General features: G+C 22.1%; 1 protein-coding gene across 13 annotated transcripts in view; it reads right to left on the bottom strand.

Annotated features, from left to right (window-relative positions):
* Positions 1-17900, bottom strand: part of LOC122500649 (forkhead box protein P1) — a 447350-nt gene that overhangs the window by 24747 nt on the left and 404703 nt on the right. For 12 of the 13 annotated variants that reach the window (XM_043609681.1, XM_043609673.1, XM_043609683.1 and 9 more), the window contains 5 exons: positions 14329-14560; positions 11151-11255; positions 10872-11046; positions 6842-7028; positions 3106-3400 (listed from right to left, as the gene is read on the bottom strand). In XM_043609681.1, the coding sequence (XP_043465616.1) occupies positions 3106-3400; positions 6842-7028; positions 10872-11046; positions 11151-11255; positions 14329-14560 (994 nt within the window). Of the gene's footprint in view, positions 1-3105; positions 3401-6841; positions 7029-10871; positions 11047-11150; positions 11256-14133; positions 14201-14328; positions 14561-17900 lie in introns of all 13 variants that reach the window. The other variant, XM_043609684.1, reaches the window with a different exon arrangement.

The following is a 17900-nucleotide window of genomic DNA, read 5'->3' as shown; positions in this document are numbered from 1 at the left end:
CAATATTTCCTAAATTAGTTTCAATTTAGTAGATTGAATTTTTTATTTAGATAAATTAATATAGAAATTCAGTGTGTAAAAAATTCAAGGAAATAAAATTTTTTAAATTGAATAAAATATTGTCGAGCTAGAGGAAATTTAAATAAATAAAAATTGTTTCCGATTTTAGAAAATTTCGATACGATCGAAATTGAAAAAAAAAACATGAAAGAAATTTTGAAAATTTCTAAATTTAGTGAGAATTTAGTTAGAAATTTAGTTGGAAATAATAAAAGAAATTATGTTAGTTTTTCAGGGTGTCTACTATTTTCGTTCAACAAAATTCCCGGCTTTGTCTTACTTTTTCCCAGTTTTTTTTCATCAAATTTAAATTTATTTGATTTCGAACAGAAATAAATCTACAAATAGCTTCCAAAATTTTTATTAGATTTTTTATGAATAATTAAATTCTTTTGACAAGTTTCTTTAAATATTTTTAAAATAATGTTATTTTTAATAATTTTAATTAAAAATTTGGAAAATAATGCAATTCTGACATTGAATATTATTATTTATGAAAATAATTGAATTTTGCTTGGGAATTTTAATAAAATTTGGAAAAATAATTGAATTTAGAGGCAGAAATATTGTTATTTATGAAAATAATTGAATTTTGCCTAGAATTTTAATAAAATTTTTGAAAATAATAGAATTTTTATAAAAAATATTATTATTTATTGAAATAATTGAATTTTAATGAAATTTTTGTAATTAATTAAATTTAGACGCAGAAATATTGTTATTTTTGAAAATAATTGAATTTTTCCAAGAATTTTAATAAAATTTTTGAAAATTATTGAATTTAGACGCAGAAATAATATTATGTTTGCAAATAATTGAATTTTGACTAAAATTTTAATAAATTTTTTGAAAATAATTTAATTTAGAAGCACAAATATTGTTATTTTTGAAAATAATTGAATTCTTACCATGAATACTATTATTTACGAAAATAATTGAATTTTGATTAGAATTTTAATAAAATGATTGAAAATAATTGAATTTCGACTAAAATTTTAATAAATTTTTTGAAAATAATTTAATTTAGAAGCATAAATATTGTTATTTTTAAAAATAATTGAATTCTTACCATGAATACTATTATTTACGAAAATAATTGAATTTTGATTAGAATTTTAATAAAATGATTGAAAATAATTGAATTTCGACTAAAATTTTAATAAATTTTTTGAAAATAATTTAATTTAGAAGCAAAAATATTATTAGTTATGAAAATAATTAAATTTTGCATTGAATTTTAATAAAATTTTAGAAATAATTGAATTTCAATGAAGAATTTTATTATTTATGAAAATAATTGAATTGATCGAAGAATTTTATTATTTTTGAAAATAATTGGATTTTGCTTAGAATTTTAATAAAAAAATTTTAAATAATTGAATTTAGAGGCAGAAATATTGTTATTTATGAAAATAATTGAATTTTGTCTAGAATTTTAATAAAATTTTTGAAAATAATTGAATTTCTGCGAAGAATTTTATTACTTTTGAAAATAATTCAATTCTCATGATAAATATTATTATTTATGAAAATAATTGACTTTTGCTCAGAATTTTAATGAAATTTTTGAAAATAATTGAATTTCTGCGAAGAATTTTATTACTTTTGAAAATAATTGTATTCTTATGATGAATATTATTATTTATAAAAATAAGTGAATTTTTCTTTGAATTTTAATGAAATTTTTGAAAATAATTGAATTGTAGAGAACAATTTAATTATTTATAAAGAGAATTGAAATTTTGAGGAGAATTTAAAAAAATTTTTGAAACATAATTTAATTTCTGCGAAGGATTTTATTGCTTTTGAATATAATTGAGGGCTCGGATCGAAGAACCGACGCTTCGCAATGTTATGTGCGTTTACAAGCGTCGGTTCTTTGATCCGAGCCCTCAATTGAATTGTTTTTTTAGAATTTTATGGAAATTTATGAAAATAATTGAATTCTTGTGAAGAATTTTTTTTTTAAATAATATTCAAAAGAATTTATTAAATCTGAAGAATTTTGCAATTTATGGAAATAATTTAATTCATGAGAAGAATTTTATTTACAGTTTCTACAAATAATTGAATTCTTTCGACGAATTTTAATAAAATTTTTAAGAATAATTATATTTTTCGAGGAATTCGATTAAAATTGTATTAAAAATAATTGAAATTCTGTAATGATTTTTACTGTTTATGAAAATAATTGAATGTATTGCGCAGAAATTTTTAAAAATAAAATTATAATTACGGTGACTAACTTATTATTTTCGAAAAATTTATATAAAATCTTTAAAAGAATATAATTATTTTCAATAGAATGTAAACAAATTTTAATTATTTCAAAAATTGTCAGAATTGAAAAATTTCAAAAATCGTATTTTTCAGAATTTTCAAAAAAAACTTTGCGAAAATTTAATTTTATTAACAAGTTTTAAGTGTGTATTTTTTTAATTTAACTAATAAAAATTGTAATTATTAATCTTCGCACCAAGAAACTTGAATACATTAGAATGTGACTCTTCATAAAATTCAAAATTCTTTATCAATTATTAAATTAAAATACTTTGAAAATTCGATTTGTTAAACAATTTTTAATGAAATTCTTTAACAAATTTAATTATTTTTAGTGTATTTCACAAAATTTCTATTATTTCGATAATTTTTTTTAATTAAAAAATTTTTTTTTACTGACTGATTTTTACTATCAAATTAATTATTTTTAACTAATTCAAATTTAGAGAACAGTATCTACAAAAGAGTAGAGATGATTCTATCACTCAGTCGTATATAAATATATACTATTTAGTATCTACAAAAATTGAAATAAAAATCGATTCTTTAAAAACAAATTAAAATAATAAAATTTTCGTAAATTTGGTGAAAAAATTCCTGGTTTGGCATAAAATTTCTGGCTTATTTCCGGTTTTTCCCGGTTAAATTAAATTTCCGGCTATTTTCCGGTTAATAGACACCCTGATTTTTGGGAAAAATTGTATCAACTCTTGTTTTCGATAAAGAAAATGCGTGTAGAAAAAATATTTGAAATTAGAAACTTACCTCCGGTTAAGGAAAGAGCAGATTTGTCGCTGATCCTTCTTCTGATGGGTCCAGCCATGCTGGGCATGGAACCGGGCAGACTGGGCATCGGTGGTAGTCCGGTCATATTCGCCATATTGGGAAGTGGTGGCAACGGATTGCCGCCCGCCGAAGGGGGCAATTGTCCACCAGGAGACCTCACGGCCGACACCAATGCGGACATGGACACCGGAGACACTTGCGACACACCAAAAGTTGGCGGTGGTTGACTCATCAGCGCGGACGATAAACTTAACTTTGGTAAACTCGAACTCGTCTGAAAGATGAAAAAGAAACCTTTATCATTTTAGATCTAATATTTATAAAAAAATCGAATTTAAAACTATTAATATTTATTTTTTGTAAAAAAAAAATTATTTTCCCTCGGTTGTCGCAGAATAGTAAAAAAATGAAGTCAAGAATCACTCCGAGTAAAGAACTCGGATTTTTGTAAATACAATTTATTTTTTTCCGTAATGTAGAAGTGGAGTAAAAGAGAAATTAGAGTAGAAAACGAAATGAGAAATTAAAAAAGGAAATTATAAAAATTACAAACGGCCTCTTGTAAAAGTTAGGACATATTTCTGGGTAAATAATCGAGGAGGTTGAAAATTTTGAGCATCGCGCGCCACAGTAATTATTTCGTGCTTGAGAAAAGATATTGCTGAGAGCAACTGCGATATTGGGTATTCTCTGACTGTCTAACTTGTTAGGGGTTTTAATTAAGGCGATATAAATCGCCGGGGCGATGAATTATTAATATCAACTTCATGTATAAATTAGCACTCGGGTCCGTGGCACGTTAAAACTGAAACTAGCGTTGTTTGCCAATTGAAGCCACAAAGCTCGTAAAATCCGCAGCATCGGCTCGTCACTCTCTCTCTCTGGAAAAGGGCCACTTTACGATTTCACCAACATAATATTATACTTTGCCCGGAACTTGAACAGACGTTCCCGGAACTATCATTACACTGTCGTTTTTTCCCCCGAGTTTCTCGTTTCGGTTTCTTTTTTCTATTTTATTTTCTCTCGAGATTCTTTGATCTCCGATTTCTTTTTGGCTCAAACTAGCAAAACAGGAAATGCGATGTATACGAGGAAACAAATAAAAATACGCCTCTATTAAGAGGCGCATAAATATTCTCCATTGAATTGTTGGTTCGAAGTTTATATAGTCGAATTTTTAGATTTGAATTTTTATTTGGCCAAATTTTATATAGAAACAAATGTTAAGAAAGGCCACAAAAATTTAATTTTGATTTTTCCTGATTTTTAGGCAAAATTATTAAATAAAAATTCTATAATAAAATTCTTTGACAAATTATAAAATCCAAATGTTTGGAAAATTATTTATTAAAATTGTTGAAAATAATTAAATTTTTTCTAGGAATTGAATTAAAATTGAACTGAAAATAATTGAATTCTTATGAAGAATTCTATTTAAATTTTTAAAAATAATTGAATGTTTTTGAAGAGTTTCATTAAAAATTAAAAAAATAATTAAATTTTTCCGAAGAATTTTATTAAAATTGATTTAAAAAGAAAGGAATTAAATAATAGTGGAAAGAAATTAATAATAAACACGATTATTTTAAAAACTCAAAAGAGAAAGTCTTCAAAAAATTCAATTACTTGCAAAATTTTCAGTAAAAATTATTTTAAAAAACTCCATTATTTTTTGAGAAAATTGAAATAAATTCTTTAAAACAATTCAATTATTTTAAAGAATTTTAATAAGAATCTTGACAAGAAAAAATTTTAATTTTCTGGAATAATTCTTTCGAAAATTTTATTAAAATTGTATTGAATATAAAATTGAATTTCAGCAAAGAATTTTATTATTTATGAAAATAATTGAATTTCAGAGAAGAATTTTATTTTTTATGAAAATAATTAAATTTCGAAGAAAATTTTTTTTATTTAATAAAAGTAATTGAATTCTTGAGAAGAATTTTATTACAATTTTGAAAAATAATTTAATTTTTTTGAAGTTTCAATGAAAATTTAAAAAGTAATTCAATTTCACGGACGAATTTTATTAAAATTGTTTTCAAAAGGTTCAATTAAAATTGTATTAAAAAAAATCAAATTCTTTTGGAAGAAATTAAAAATTTTCTAAAATAATTGAATTTCTCCGAATAATTTTATTATTTATGAAAATAATTGAATTTCAGCGAAGAATTTTTTCATTTAATGAAAATAATGGAATTCTTGTGAAAAATTGTAGAAAAATTTTTAAAAATAATTAAACTTTTTAAAATATTTTACTAAAATTTTTAAAAAATACTTGAATTTATCTGAAGAATTTTATTAAATTTGATTTCCATAGAAAAAATTCAATTAAAATTGTATTGAAAATCATCCATTTCTTTTTGAAAGAATTCTATTTAAAATTTTCTAAAATAAATAAATAATTGAAGTCTTTTGAGAAATTTGATTAAAATTGTATTGTAAATAATTGAATTTTAGTGAAGAATTTTATTATTCATGAAAATAATTGAATTCCAGCTCAGAATTTTTTATTAATGAAAATAATTGAATTTCAACAAAGATTTTTTCATTCAATAAAAATAATTGAATTTCAACGAAGATTATTTTCATTCAATAAAAATAATTGAATTCTTGAGAAACATTTTGGCAAAATGTATCAAAATATTTGAATTTTTAAAAATATTTTTATTAAAATTTTGAAAAATAATTGAATTTCTCCGTAGAATAAAATAAAATTTTTAAAAATAATTGAATTCTTATAAAAAATATTATTATTTATTGAAATAATTGAATTTTAATGAAATTTTTGGAATTAATTAAATTTAGACGCAGAAATATTGTTATTTTTGAAAATAATTGAATTTTTCCAAGAATTTTAATAAAAATTTTGAAAATAATTGAATTTAGACGCAGAAATAATATTATGTTTGCAAATAATTGAATTTTGACTAAAATTTTAGTAAATTTTTTGAAAATAATTTAATTTAGAAGCAGAAATATTGTAAGTTATGAAAATAATTAAATTTTGCATTGAATTTTAATAAAATTTTAAAAATAATTGAATTTCAATGAAGAATTTTATTATTTATGAAAATAATTGAATTGATCGAAGAATTTTATTATTTTTGAAAATAATTGGATTTTGCTTAGAATTTTAATAAAAAATTTTTAAATAATTGAATTTAGAGGCAGAAATAATGTTATTTATGAAAATAATTGAATTTTGTCTAGAATTTTAATAAAATTTTTGAAAATAATTGAATAATTTTTGAGAAGAATTTTATTACAGAATTTTGAAAATTTGTTAAAAATAATAAATAATAATAATTAATTAGTGAGATATTTTCAAATTGTGAATTTAAAATTATTCAAATAATAATAATTATTATTATTTGTTCAAATAATTTTACGTCCTTATTAAATATTTTGTCAGATCAATTTTATGAGGCTTTTAAAGGCCTCGTAAAATTGATCTGACAATAATTATTATTTTTATATTATTATTATTATTATTATTATTATTATTATTATTATTATTATTATTATTATTATTATTATTATTATTATTATTATTATTATTATTATTATTATTATTATTATTATTTTGCATTAAAGTATAAGATCTAAAATTCTTTATTATTATTTTCTGATAATACTGGAATATTTTTCTAATAAACAATAGCCTTTATTGTGAATAGGCAGGACTGTTTTTTTTCATGAAACTTACGGACGACTCAGATGACTTTGGTGGTTCCGGCGAAGCCATTTGTTTTGCCACGTGCAGATGATGCATCATGGCGGTTAACCGATCGCGTTCCTTCTGCAGCTGAATCTCCAGCTGTGAAACCACTTGCATTTGAACTCTGGCTTGAGCTGTCGACCTGTCGTCCAACGTGTGTTCTGTATTTAAGTGCCTATAAAGCCAAAAATGTTTAATTAAATCAACATTACTCCACACTTTCTTCTTCAGATACTACAACATTAGTAAAATTAAAACAAGATTGACATTAAAATTTTGATTGCCATTAAAATTGTGATGTAATCAAAATTTAAATGTCAATCTTGTTTTAATTTTACCAATTATTAAATTCAAAAACAACATTAAAAATTTTATCAAAAAAAAAACAATAAGAAAAGCAATGGAAAAATGGGAAAAAAATTTCAACTGAAAAAAGTTTATTAAAAATTTGCAAGGAATGGTTAAATTGAGAATGAACTTTTAATTTTAAAGTGTACATAGCAAAAAGGACTGAGGGGTGGGGGTGGGGAGAGGAATGACATCCTAAAAATCAGCGGCATTTTAATTTTGATTACCATAATCCTTTGCGTAGTGGACCAACGTCTTGCTGGGAGCTAAGGGAATATGGTTCGGGGGGATGGTTAAAACCGAAGATGCGGGAAGAAGGTCGGGCTTCAGAGCGGACGCGGAGGTGGGATTAGACCGGGAGGCATAACGATGCGGTCGAATGTCGTGAATATTAATGAGACAAAGGTAATTAGCGTTTTTTTAAAGTAACGACTTGTTTGAGGGAGTTGGCGGCGACGGGCTACGTGATTACTAGGAATTGTAAGACGAAAACCAAGGGAGATGGAAGATGGAATACAAAAGACGAAGGCACTGGATATCAATGAGACACGATGACGAACAATTTCTCCGAACTTTCTCTCTCTCTCTCTCTCTCGAGAAAAAAAAAATGTTTCTATTTTCTTATTACTCGCTTTTCCTCGATTTCAAAAATTGAAAATCTCTTCTCTACAGCACTAATCGAGATTATTATGTAGGAATAGAGTAAATACACTGGATTTCAAGTATACTTCGATATTCGAATTTGAAGTTTCAAAAAAAAAAAATAAATAAATAAGAACCGATTGATATTCCGGTTGGTTTTTTCGATTTTTGTCATGGGGAATTTGTAACAGTACACGGAGAAAATTTTGTCCTTATAGTTTACCGAATTTTTCAGTAAAGTTGGGATATAGTGGCATAATCGTAATCTATATTAATAATCGTTTTATTCCGGTAAAATCTGTTCGCAGTTTGAAGTTAGTTGCTGTTTGCTTTTTTGTTTCCTAAACGTTTTTAATAATTTTTCTTATTAAATATTTTCAATTTTAAAATTAATCTATTAAATTATTAAATTATTAAAAGTAATAGAATTTTATGAACAATTTCTTTCAAGTTTTTTTAAAATAATCGTGTTTCTTAATAATTGAAATTAAATATCTAATTATTGAATTTTGTTAAAATTATTGATATGGAAAATTAAACTCTTTTAAACAATTTTATTAGAGTTTTTGTAAATAATAATTAAGTTCTTTTAAAGAATTTCTTTGTATGTATTTTAAATACTTTTAATTCAAAGTTTTGAAAATAATTGAATTAAAGAAAGAATTTTTTCAACTTTTTAAAAAGAATCGTAACTGTTAATAATTATAATGAAATATTTGATTTTTGAAGTTTATTGAAATTGTATTGAAAATAATTGAATTCCTCAGGAGAATTTTATTATTTATAAAAAGTAATTTAATTTTTGCTATTAATCTTACTTCGAAAGAATTTCTTGGCAAAAATATGTTTCAAATTTTTGAAAATAATTTAAATTCCTCGAAGAATTTTTCTATGAATGAAAATAATTGAAATCTTCAAAAGAATTTTATTCTTTTAAGAAGATAATTAAATTTATAAGAAGAATTTTATTAAAATTTTTGAAAATAATTAAAATCCTAAAAAGAATTTTATTATTTGAGACAATAATTGAAATCTTCAAAAGAATTTTTCTTTTTATGATGATAATTGAATTTTTAAGAAGAATTTTATTAAAACTTTTGAAAATAATTGAAATACTCGGAAGAATTTTATTATCTGAGATAATAATTGAATTCTTCGAAAGAATCTTATTTTTTATGAAGATAATTGAATTTTTAAGTAGAATTTTATTAAAATTTTTAAAAATAATTGAATAAATAAGTAAATTATTAAAATAAAATTATTTAGAGAAATTAAATTAGAATTGTACTGAAAATAATTGAATTTCTCGGAAGAATTTTATTTAAATTAATTTCAAAAGGAGAGAATTCAATTAAACTTGTATTGAAAATAATCCAATTATTTTTGCAAGAATTCTATTAAAATTTTTTTTTTAAATAATTGTATTCTTTCGATAAATTTTATTAAAATTGCATTAAAAATATTTGAATTTTAGCGAAGAATTTTATTATTTATGAAAATAAATGAATTTCAGCGAAGAATTTTTTTATTCAATGAAAATAATTTAATTCTTGCCAAAAATTGTAGTAAAATTTTTAAAAATAATTAGATTTTTTGGAATATTGTCATTAAAATGTTTAAAAATACTTGAAATTCTCTGAAGAATTTTATTAAAATTGATTTTAAAAGAAAAGGTTCAATTAAAATCGTATTGAAAATAATCAAAATTTTTTTTGCAAGAATTCTATTTAAAATTTTTTAAAATAATTAAATTCTTTCGAGATATTTTATTTAAATTGTATTCAAAAATTGTATTTTTGGAAATAATTGAATTTTTCCTAGAATTTTAACAAAATTTTCCAAAATAATCGATTTTAGACGCAGAAATATTGTTATTTTGAAAATAATTAAATTTTGACTAGAATTTCCATAAAATTTTTGAAAATAATTGAATTTAGAAGTAGAAATATTGTTATTTATGAAAATATAATTAAATTTTGCCTAGAATTTTATTATTTTTTAAATTAATCAAAATCCTCTGAAAAAATTGTATTATTTGAGACAATAATTGAAATCTTCAAAAGAAATTTTCTTTTCATGAAGATAATTGAATTTTTAAGAAGAATTTTTTTTAAATATTTGAAAATAATTGAAATCTTCAAATAATATACTTGTTTCGGTGAAAATTTAAATTCTTTTGGGGGAATTTAATTGAGATTTCATTGAGTATAATTGAATTTTTAGAAAGAATTTTATTAAAATTTTTGAAAATAATTGAAATCCTTTGAAAAATGTTGTTTTTTATGAAAATAATTGGAATCTTGCTAAGATTTTCATTATAATTTTTGAAAAATCATATAATTGTTTCGATAAAAGTTTAAATTCTTTGCAGGAATTTAATTGAGATTATATTAAATATAATTGCATTTTTAGAAAGAATTTTATTAAAAAATTTTAAAGTAATTGAAATCATTTGAAAAATGTTGTTATTTATGAAAGAAATTAAAATTTTGACGAGAGTTTTGAAAAATAATATAATTGTTTCGATGAAAATTTAAATTCTTTGGATGAATTTCATTGTGATTGTATTAAATATAATTGAATTTTTAGAAAGAATTTTATTAAAATTTTTGAAAAAATTGAATTTTTTTTTGAAAAGTTCGGAAAAATTTTACTATTTTAAAAATAATTGAATTGTTTCAAACTATTTTTTATTTTTGTTCTTCAAGTTTTGCCGAACTATTCAGTAAATTGAAACTGACGAATTTTACCGAACACTTATCTTACGTTTTACCGAACTATTCAGTAAAAATAAGTACAGGGAACACTTATCTTACGATTTACTGAACTGTAAGTGAAGCGCTAATACAAATATCGTAAGGTTTATGCTTTTTACATTATTATTTAATGCAACAGCTTTTACAGTCTAGTTCTTGAAAAATTACTGTTTCGACGGTTCATCCCAATTTTACCGATCTAAATTCAGTAAAATTTGGAAAATAAATTTTCTCCGCGTATAAAAGTTATAATTTCAGGTTATTGAACTTACTTAAGGAATGCTTGATAGTCTTCACAAATTGCTTCACAGCCAGGCCACTTACAAACCCCATGGCCGTAGAGAGGGTGGGCTTTCTCGTTACAGGAGATGTCGAGTGGTTTTTCATCTAAAGGAGTTGTTCCATTAACTTCCGAACGCCGACTCGAAAGTGTCGAATGTAGAAGTCCTGCGACGATCCACACACAGTGCAAAAGTTAACATTCACAAATCCATGTTCGATTTGCGCTTTTATTATAGAAAATAAATAGAAATTTTAAACACTTTGTTTACCATTCAGCCCGGAATTTGATTTCGAAACTGCACTGTTTTGATGTGACTCTGTTCCATCTGGAGATTCGGTCTTCCACGTTGGCATTCCCTCATTTTGCTGCAAGCCTGTTGACACAGTTTTCAACTTTTGCTCTTTGTTTTTCACAAAAATAATTTCTCTCTCTTTTCTCGCCGTTCTTCAAAACTCCTTATTATTTGTGCAATACTCCCTTTTGTTGTTCAAAAAAAAAAAAAAAAAAAAATTCCTCAAATGGTAAAATTTGTTGTTAATTAAGTATACGCACTCGTTTAGAAACGTCTTGAAACTTCTTTTATTATAATTAGCGAAATTGTCTGAAACTTGCCTAAAAGAAGGTGCAGATTCGAGAGTGAGAATTTTGGTGTTTTTGAAAAAATTTGGGTCGCGTGATTATTCTATAAAGATGATTGTCTACAATTTTTGAAAAATAGAAGTTTTCTGAAATTTTTTATCATAGAAATTTCGATTCTACGAATTTTTTATTTACTATGATTCCTGTTAGTTGCAGTTTTTATGAAATTTTTGAAAATAATTGATTTAGACGAAGAAATATTATTATTTTTAAAAATAATTGAATTTTTCCTAAAATTTTAATAAAATTTTAAAAAATAATTTAATACAGACGCAAAAATAATGTTATTTTTTAAAATAATTGAATTTTGACTAGAATTTTATGAAAATTTTTGAAAATAATTGAATTTAGAAGCAGAAATATGGTTAGTTATGAAAATAATTGAATTTTGCCTAGAATTTTAATAAAATTTTATAAATAATTGAATTTTAGTGAAATAAGGAATAAATAAATTCAGTTAAATAAATAAATAAAGAATTTTATTATTTATGAAAATAATTGATTTCATCGAATAATTTTATTATTTATGAAAATTGTTGAATTCTCGCGAAGAATTTTAACAAAATTTTTGAAAATAATTAAAATATTTTGAAAAATTTCATAAAATTTTTTAGAAATAATTGAATTGCTAAAAAGAATTGCATTAAAAATGATTTCAGAAAGAAGGAATTTAATTAAAATTGTATTGAAAATAATTGAATTCTTTTGGAAGAAATTTCAAATTTTCTAAAATAATTGAATTCTTTCGAAAAATTTGATTCAAATTGTATTGAAAATAATTAAATATTAGCAAAGAATTTAGAAAAATAATTGAATTTTGCTAGAATTTTAATAAAATTTTTAAAAATAATTGAATTTTGACTAGAATTTTATTAAAAGTTTTGAAAATAATTGAATTTTTCCTAGGATTTTAATAAAATTTTTGAAAATAATTGAATTTTGACTAGAATTTTATTAAAACTTTTGAAAATAATTGAATTTTTACTAGGATTTTAATAAAATTTTTGAAAATAATTGAATTTAGAGGCAGAAATAATGTTGTTTTTGAAAATAATTGAATTTTGACTAGAATTGTATTAAAATTTTTGAAAATAATTGAATTTTTCCTAGAATTTTAATAAAGTTTTTTTCCTAGAATTTTAATAAAATTTTTAAAAATAATTGAATTTTGACTAGAATTTTAATAAAATTTTTGAAAATAATTGAATTTAGAATCAGAAATATTGTTATTTAAGAAAATAATTGAATTTTGACTAGAATTCTAATAAAATTTTATAAATAATTGAATTTCAGTGGAGAATTTTAGTATTTATGAAAATAATTGAATTTCTGCGAAAAGTTTTATTAACCATGAAAATAATTGAATTCCAGCCAAGTATTTTTTTTATTAAATGGAAATAATTGAATTCTTGCAAGGAATTTTCTTATTTTTTAAAATAATTGAATTTCAGCGAAGAATTTTTTTATCAAATTGAAAGAATTAAATTCTTGCGAAGAATTTTATTGGAATTTTGAAAATTTGTTTAAAATAAGAAATAATAATGTTAAATTAAATAATAAAAAGACATTAAATAATAATGTTTAATTAGTGAAATAAGATTTTTGTCAAATAATATTTCAGTTAAATTAAAAATTTGGCTCAGAAATAATTCTTTCAATAATTTTTTTTTTCATAAAAAATTGGTTTGAATGACAATTCTACTTAATAAAAATTTTACAAAATGATAAATTCTAGTAAATGAATATTTCTATAAATTCGTTCTAATGCAAACTTAAATGTAATGCAGTGTAAAATGTAAATTTAAATTTTGTCAAAGGAAAATTTGATTTTAAAAAAATAGTTATGTATTCCAGAAATTCGTTTAATTTAAGGGCATTTGAACCATTATGACGTCACGGCTTTAGAACAAATGATTTGCATAAACTATGACGTCATATTGTTTTAAATGCTCTTAAAAAAAATTTTTAATTTTGTAATAGTAAATAAAATAGTAGTAATTAAAAATTCGTAGAAGTAAAAATTCGGTTAAAGAAAAATCTTTCAAAAAATGTAGACAATCATCTTTATGAAATCATCAAGCATTCCGAAAAAAATAGTTTCTTCCGACTAAGAGTGTGTATATATAGTGTGTGAGAAAAAAAATGTAAATTTGAAACCGTCACGTGTGAAGCAAACATGCGTGGAAGAAATCCAAAGGTTTTTTTTTGTGTGTTGATGAGGAGGCTTTTACGGAGAAAACAAAACTAAGAGTCATTGAAAAATAGTCATTGGATGTGCAAAGAGAAACAATAGAAGATATAGTAGGATAGAGAAGGATATAAAGGATACAAAATGGGCAAGTTTGTTTCACACGTGAATTTCCGACTTTGAATTGAACCAGTGCGTTTACTCTTTCCTCCTCTGTCGCATTCTGCGCTCAACGCCGTCGAAAGGAAAGCTCTTTTTTTTTTTTACATCGCACCGTACCGAAATATTTCTACGTGGAAAATTTTGCCCAGGTTATATGAGATAGGAAGTGAGAAAAAAAGGTGGCTGGATAAACTTAGAAAAGGTGCACAAGGTTAATTTTTTTATGTATATGAATCAAAGGATGCCTCCAACATCAACTCACCTTTGGTTTTCTGTTGCATACGCCTCCTTAAATCGCGCTGTTTCCATTTTATTTATTGTCTGCAATACTGCAAAAAAATACGTTTCCACAAAAAGCCTAGTTTGGTGCTTTCTTTTTCTACTTTTTTTTTTTTTTGAGTGAAAAAGTTAATGTTTAAAAAAAAAATAAAATTTTAGTGTTGGAGAAAGTACTGACCCGAAGAATGATTGTGACCTTGGAGAAGAAGATATTGCCTCTGCGCCATTTGAAGTTGCTGTATGAGTTGCTGTTGCTGCAGAGCAAGCTGCTGAAGAGGTCCCGACGATTTTTTCTTGTCTGCATTTTGCAGTAAATGCGTTTGTTGAATGAGATTTAATTGCAACTGCTCCTGCAATTGCTGCATCGTCTGCTCCAAATGCTTCCGACCTAATTCTAGTTGATGCTGTTGCTACATTTTTGGAAACAATGACGAAAATTTCAAATAAAATTCAGCGATAGAACAGAAGATCAAAAATTAAACTAAAGAAATAATTATTAATTATATTAATTAATTAACAAATGTGATATTTAACAAAAAAATCAAACACAGTTTTTCGTGAGAAGAATTTTATTATTTATAAAAATAATTAAATTAAGGCGAAAAATTTTATTGAAAACTTTTAAAAAAAATTGAATTTCTCTGAAAAATTTTGTAATTTTCAAAAATAATTGAATTCTTGTGATGAATTTTTTTATTTATGAAAATAATTGAATTGTTTCGAAGAATTTTTTAAAATAATCAAATTTCCAAGAATTTTATTAAAATTGTATTGAAAATAATTAAATTTCAAAGAAGAATTTTATTATTTACAAAAATAATTGAATTTTGACTAGAATTTTAATAACATTTTTGAAAATAATTTATTGAATTTAGAATCAGAAATATTGTTCTTTATGAAAATAATTGAATTTTGTTTAGAATTTTAATAAAATCTTTGAAAATAATTAAATTTTTTCTACAATTTTTATAAAATTTTTAAAAATAATTGAATTTAGACACGGAAATAATGTTATTTTTGAAAATAATTGAATTTCTACTTTTAATTTTTTAATTTTTCTTTTAATTTTAATTTTTTTTAATCTTTTACAGAAGTTTAATAGAATTTTTGAAAATAATTAAATTTAGAATCAGAAATCATGAAAATAATTGAATTTTGACTAGAATTTTAATAAAATTTTATAAATAATTGAATTTCAGTGCAGAATTTTATTATTTATGAAAATAATTGAATTTCTGCGAAAAATTTTATTAATTATGAAAATAATTGAATTCCAGCGAAGAATTTTTTTTTATTAAATGGAAATAATTCAAGTTTGTCTAGAATTTTAATAAAATCTTTGAAAATAATTGAATTTTTCTTAGAACTTTAATAAAATTTTTGAAAATAATTGAATTTAGACGCAGAAATAATCTTATTTAAAATTAATTGAATTTTGACTAGAATTTAAATAAAATTTTTGAAAATAATTGAATTTAGAAGCAGAGATATTGTTAGTTATGAAAATAATTGAATTTTGCATTGAATTTTAATAGAACTTTAAAAATAATTGAATTTCAATGAAGAATTTTATTATTTATGAAATCAATTGAACTTTAGCTAAGAATTTTTTATTTAATGAAAATAATTGAATTGCATCGGAGAATTTTTGTAATAAATAGAAATAATTGAATTCTAGGGAAGAATTTTATTAGAATTTTGAAAATTTGTTTAAAGTAATAAATAATATATTTAATTAGTGAAATAGAATTTATGTCAAATAATATTTCAGTGAAAGAAAAATTTGGCTAAGAAAGAATTATTTCTATTATTTTTTATTTTCATAAAAAATTCGTTTAGATGACTGTTCTGTTTAATTAAAAATTTTACGAAACGAAAGAAAAAATTATTAATTATATTAATTATACTTAATATTATATTAATTAATTAATAAATGTAGAATTAGAAAAAAAAATCAAACACAGTTTTTCTGCAGATATCAAATTGAGACAAAAAACGAATCAAAAGTGTTGCGAAGCAACATTTTGATTCGTTTTTCGTCTCAATTTGATATCTGCAGAAAAACTGTGAATTGAAAATTAAAATCAAAATAAAAAATCGTAAACAAAATCGAAAATTAAATTCAAGAAATAATTATCAATTATATTAATTAATTAATACAATATTAATTATAATACTTAATATTATATTAATAAACAAATTGGGAATTTGAAAAAAAATCAAACGAAAATTAAAAATAGGAAATTGAAAATTAAAATCAAAATGAAAATCGAAATAAAAATCCAATTTTTCCAAATACCGTAACAATCAAAAACTCGCAGTGCTAAGTATTAAATAAAACTTGATCGGCCACGTCAATTTTATTTTCTAAATAAAAAAAGTTCGAAGTAAAATTCAATGTCGACAATGTGTAAAAATACTACATATATTTTTGTAAATAATGAACTTGGTATTTATCTTTGATCTTTTTCTTTTCTTTTTTTTTTTTTTTGAAGTCTCACAAAGACAATATTTACGAAACAATAAAATTTGATAAGAATAAATTGGTATATTACCTGTTCCTATTTTAGGATTTTCTTAAATTAAATTCTCGTAATGTAATATAGCGCGACAAGTTGATTGTGAAAATTTAGCGAGACGATTTGTGATCTGTCAAAATATTTACTTTCACCCGAATAAACAAAATAACAAACAAAAGAATTATGTTGATTTAAATTTTTTAAACAAATGATAATCAAATGGCGCAATTTTTTTCTGCTTGTGAAAAAAATAAATAAAAACAATTGAAGAGTTAAATTTTGTAAATATAAATAAGGATTAAATGTATGATATATATATAAAGTGATTGTTAAATTGTTATATTTTTTCTCGGTTACACAATTGTTTCTATAAATATTATTCAACTTCTCAGTTCGCAATAGAATTTTTCATTACAATTGATATTTAGATTTATCAATTTACTTATTAATAATTTAATTAATAAATTAAGTTAATAAAATTTTTTAATAATTTATGTAATTAATAAATTTAGTTAATTAATAAATAAGGGAATATTATAATTGTGACGCACTGCGAAGAAAGGTAAGAAAAAAACGAGTTATAAATTATGTTTGTATCCGATTTTTCTTGATCACAAGTTTCTTTTAATCATGTAAATTTAAAAAGATTGAAATCAATATTTTTATTGAAAATTTTGGATCTAACGAAGAATTGTGTCAAAATTTAAAATTATTTCCATCATTTCAATTCAATTATTATTTTTTAGAATTTTTAACCAAAATTTTTCTTTAAATTATTAATTTTTAAACATTTTTTGAAAAAGTTCTTTGAGAATTTTCAAATCCATTTGTTAAAAATTCAATTTTACGAAATTTTGATTATTTGGGAAAAATTCAGATTTTCAAAGATTTTATTTTGAAATCCTTACAAAATTCAATTATATCTAAAAATTTACCCTTTAAATATTCAATTATTATCTCAAATTTAAACAAAAATTTTAATAAAATTTTTAAGAATAATTAAATTTTTCGAAAAATTTGATGAGTTTTATTATTTATGAAAATAATTGAATTTCTGCAAAGAATTTTATAACTTTAAAAACTTATGCAATTCTGCCAATGAATATTATTACTTATGAAAATAATTGAATTTTGTCTAGAATTTTAATAAAATTTTTAAAAATAATTGAATTTAGAAGCAGAAATATTGTTATTTATGAAAATAATTGAATTTTGGTTTGAATTTTAGTGA

This window comes from Leptopilina heterotoma, unplaced genomic scaffold (genome assembly GCF_015476425.1).
Source record: "Leptopilina heterotoma isolate Lh14 unplaced genomic scaffold, ASM1547642v1 Lhet_19, whole genome shotgun sequence".
Classification (NCBI taxonomy): Eukaryota; Metazoa; Arthropoda; class Insecta; order Hymenoptera; family Figitidae; genus Leptopilina; species Leptopilina heterotoma.
The sequence above is the reverse complement of the archived record's forward strand: the minus strand, read 5'-3'. Positions and strand labels throughout refer to the sequence as shown.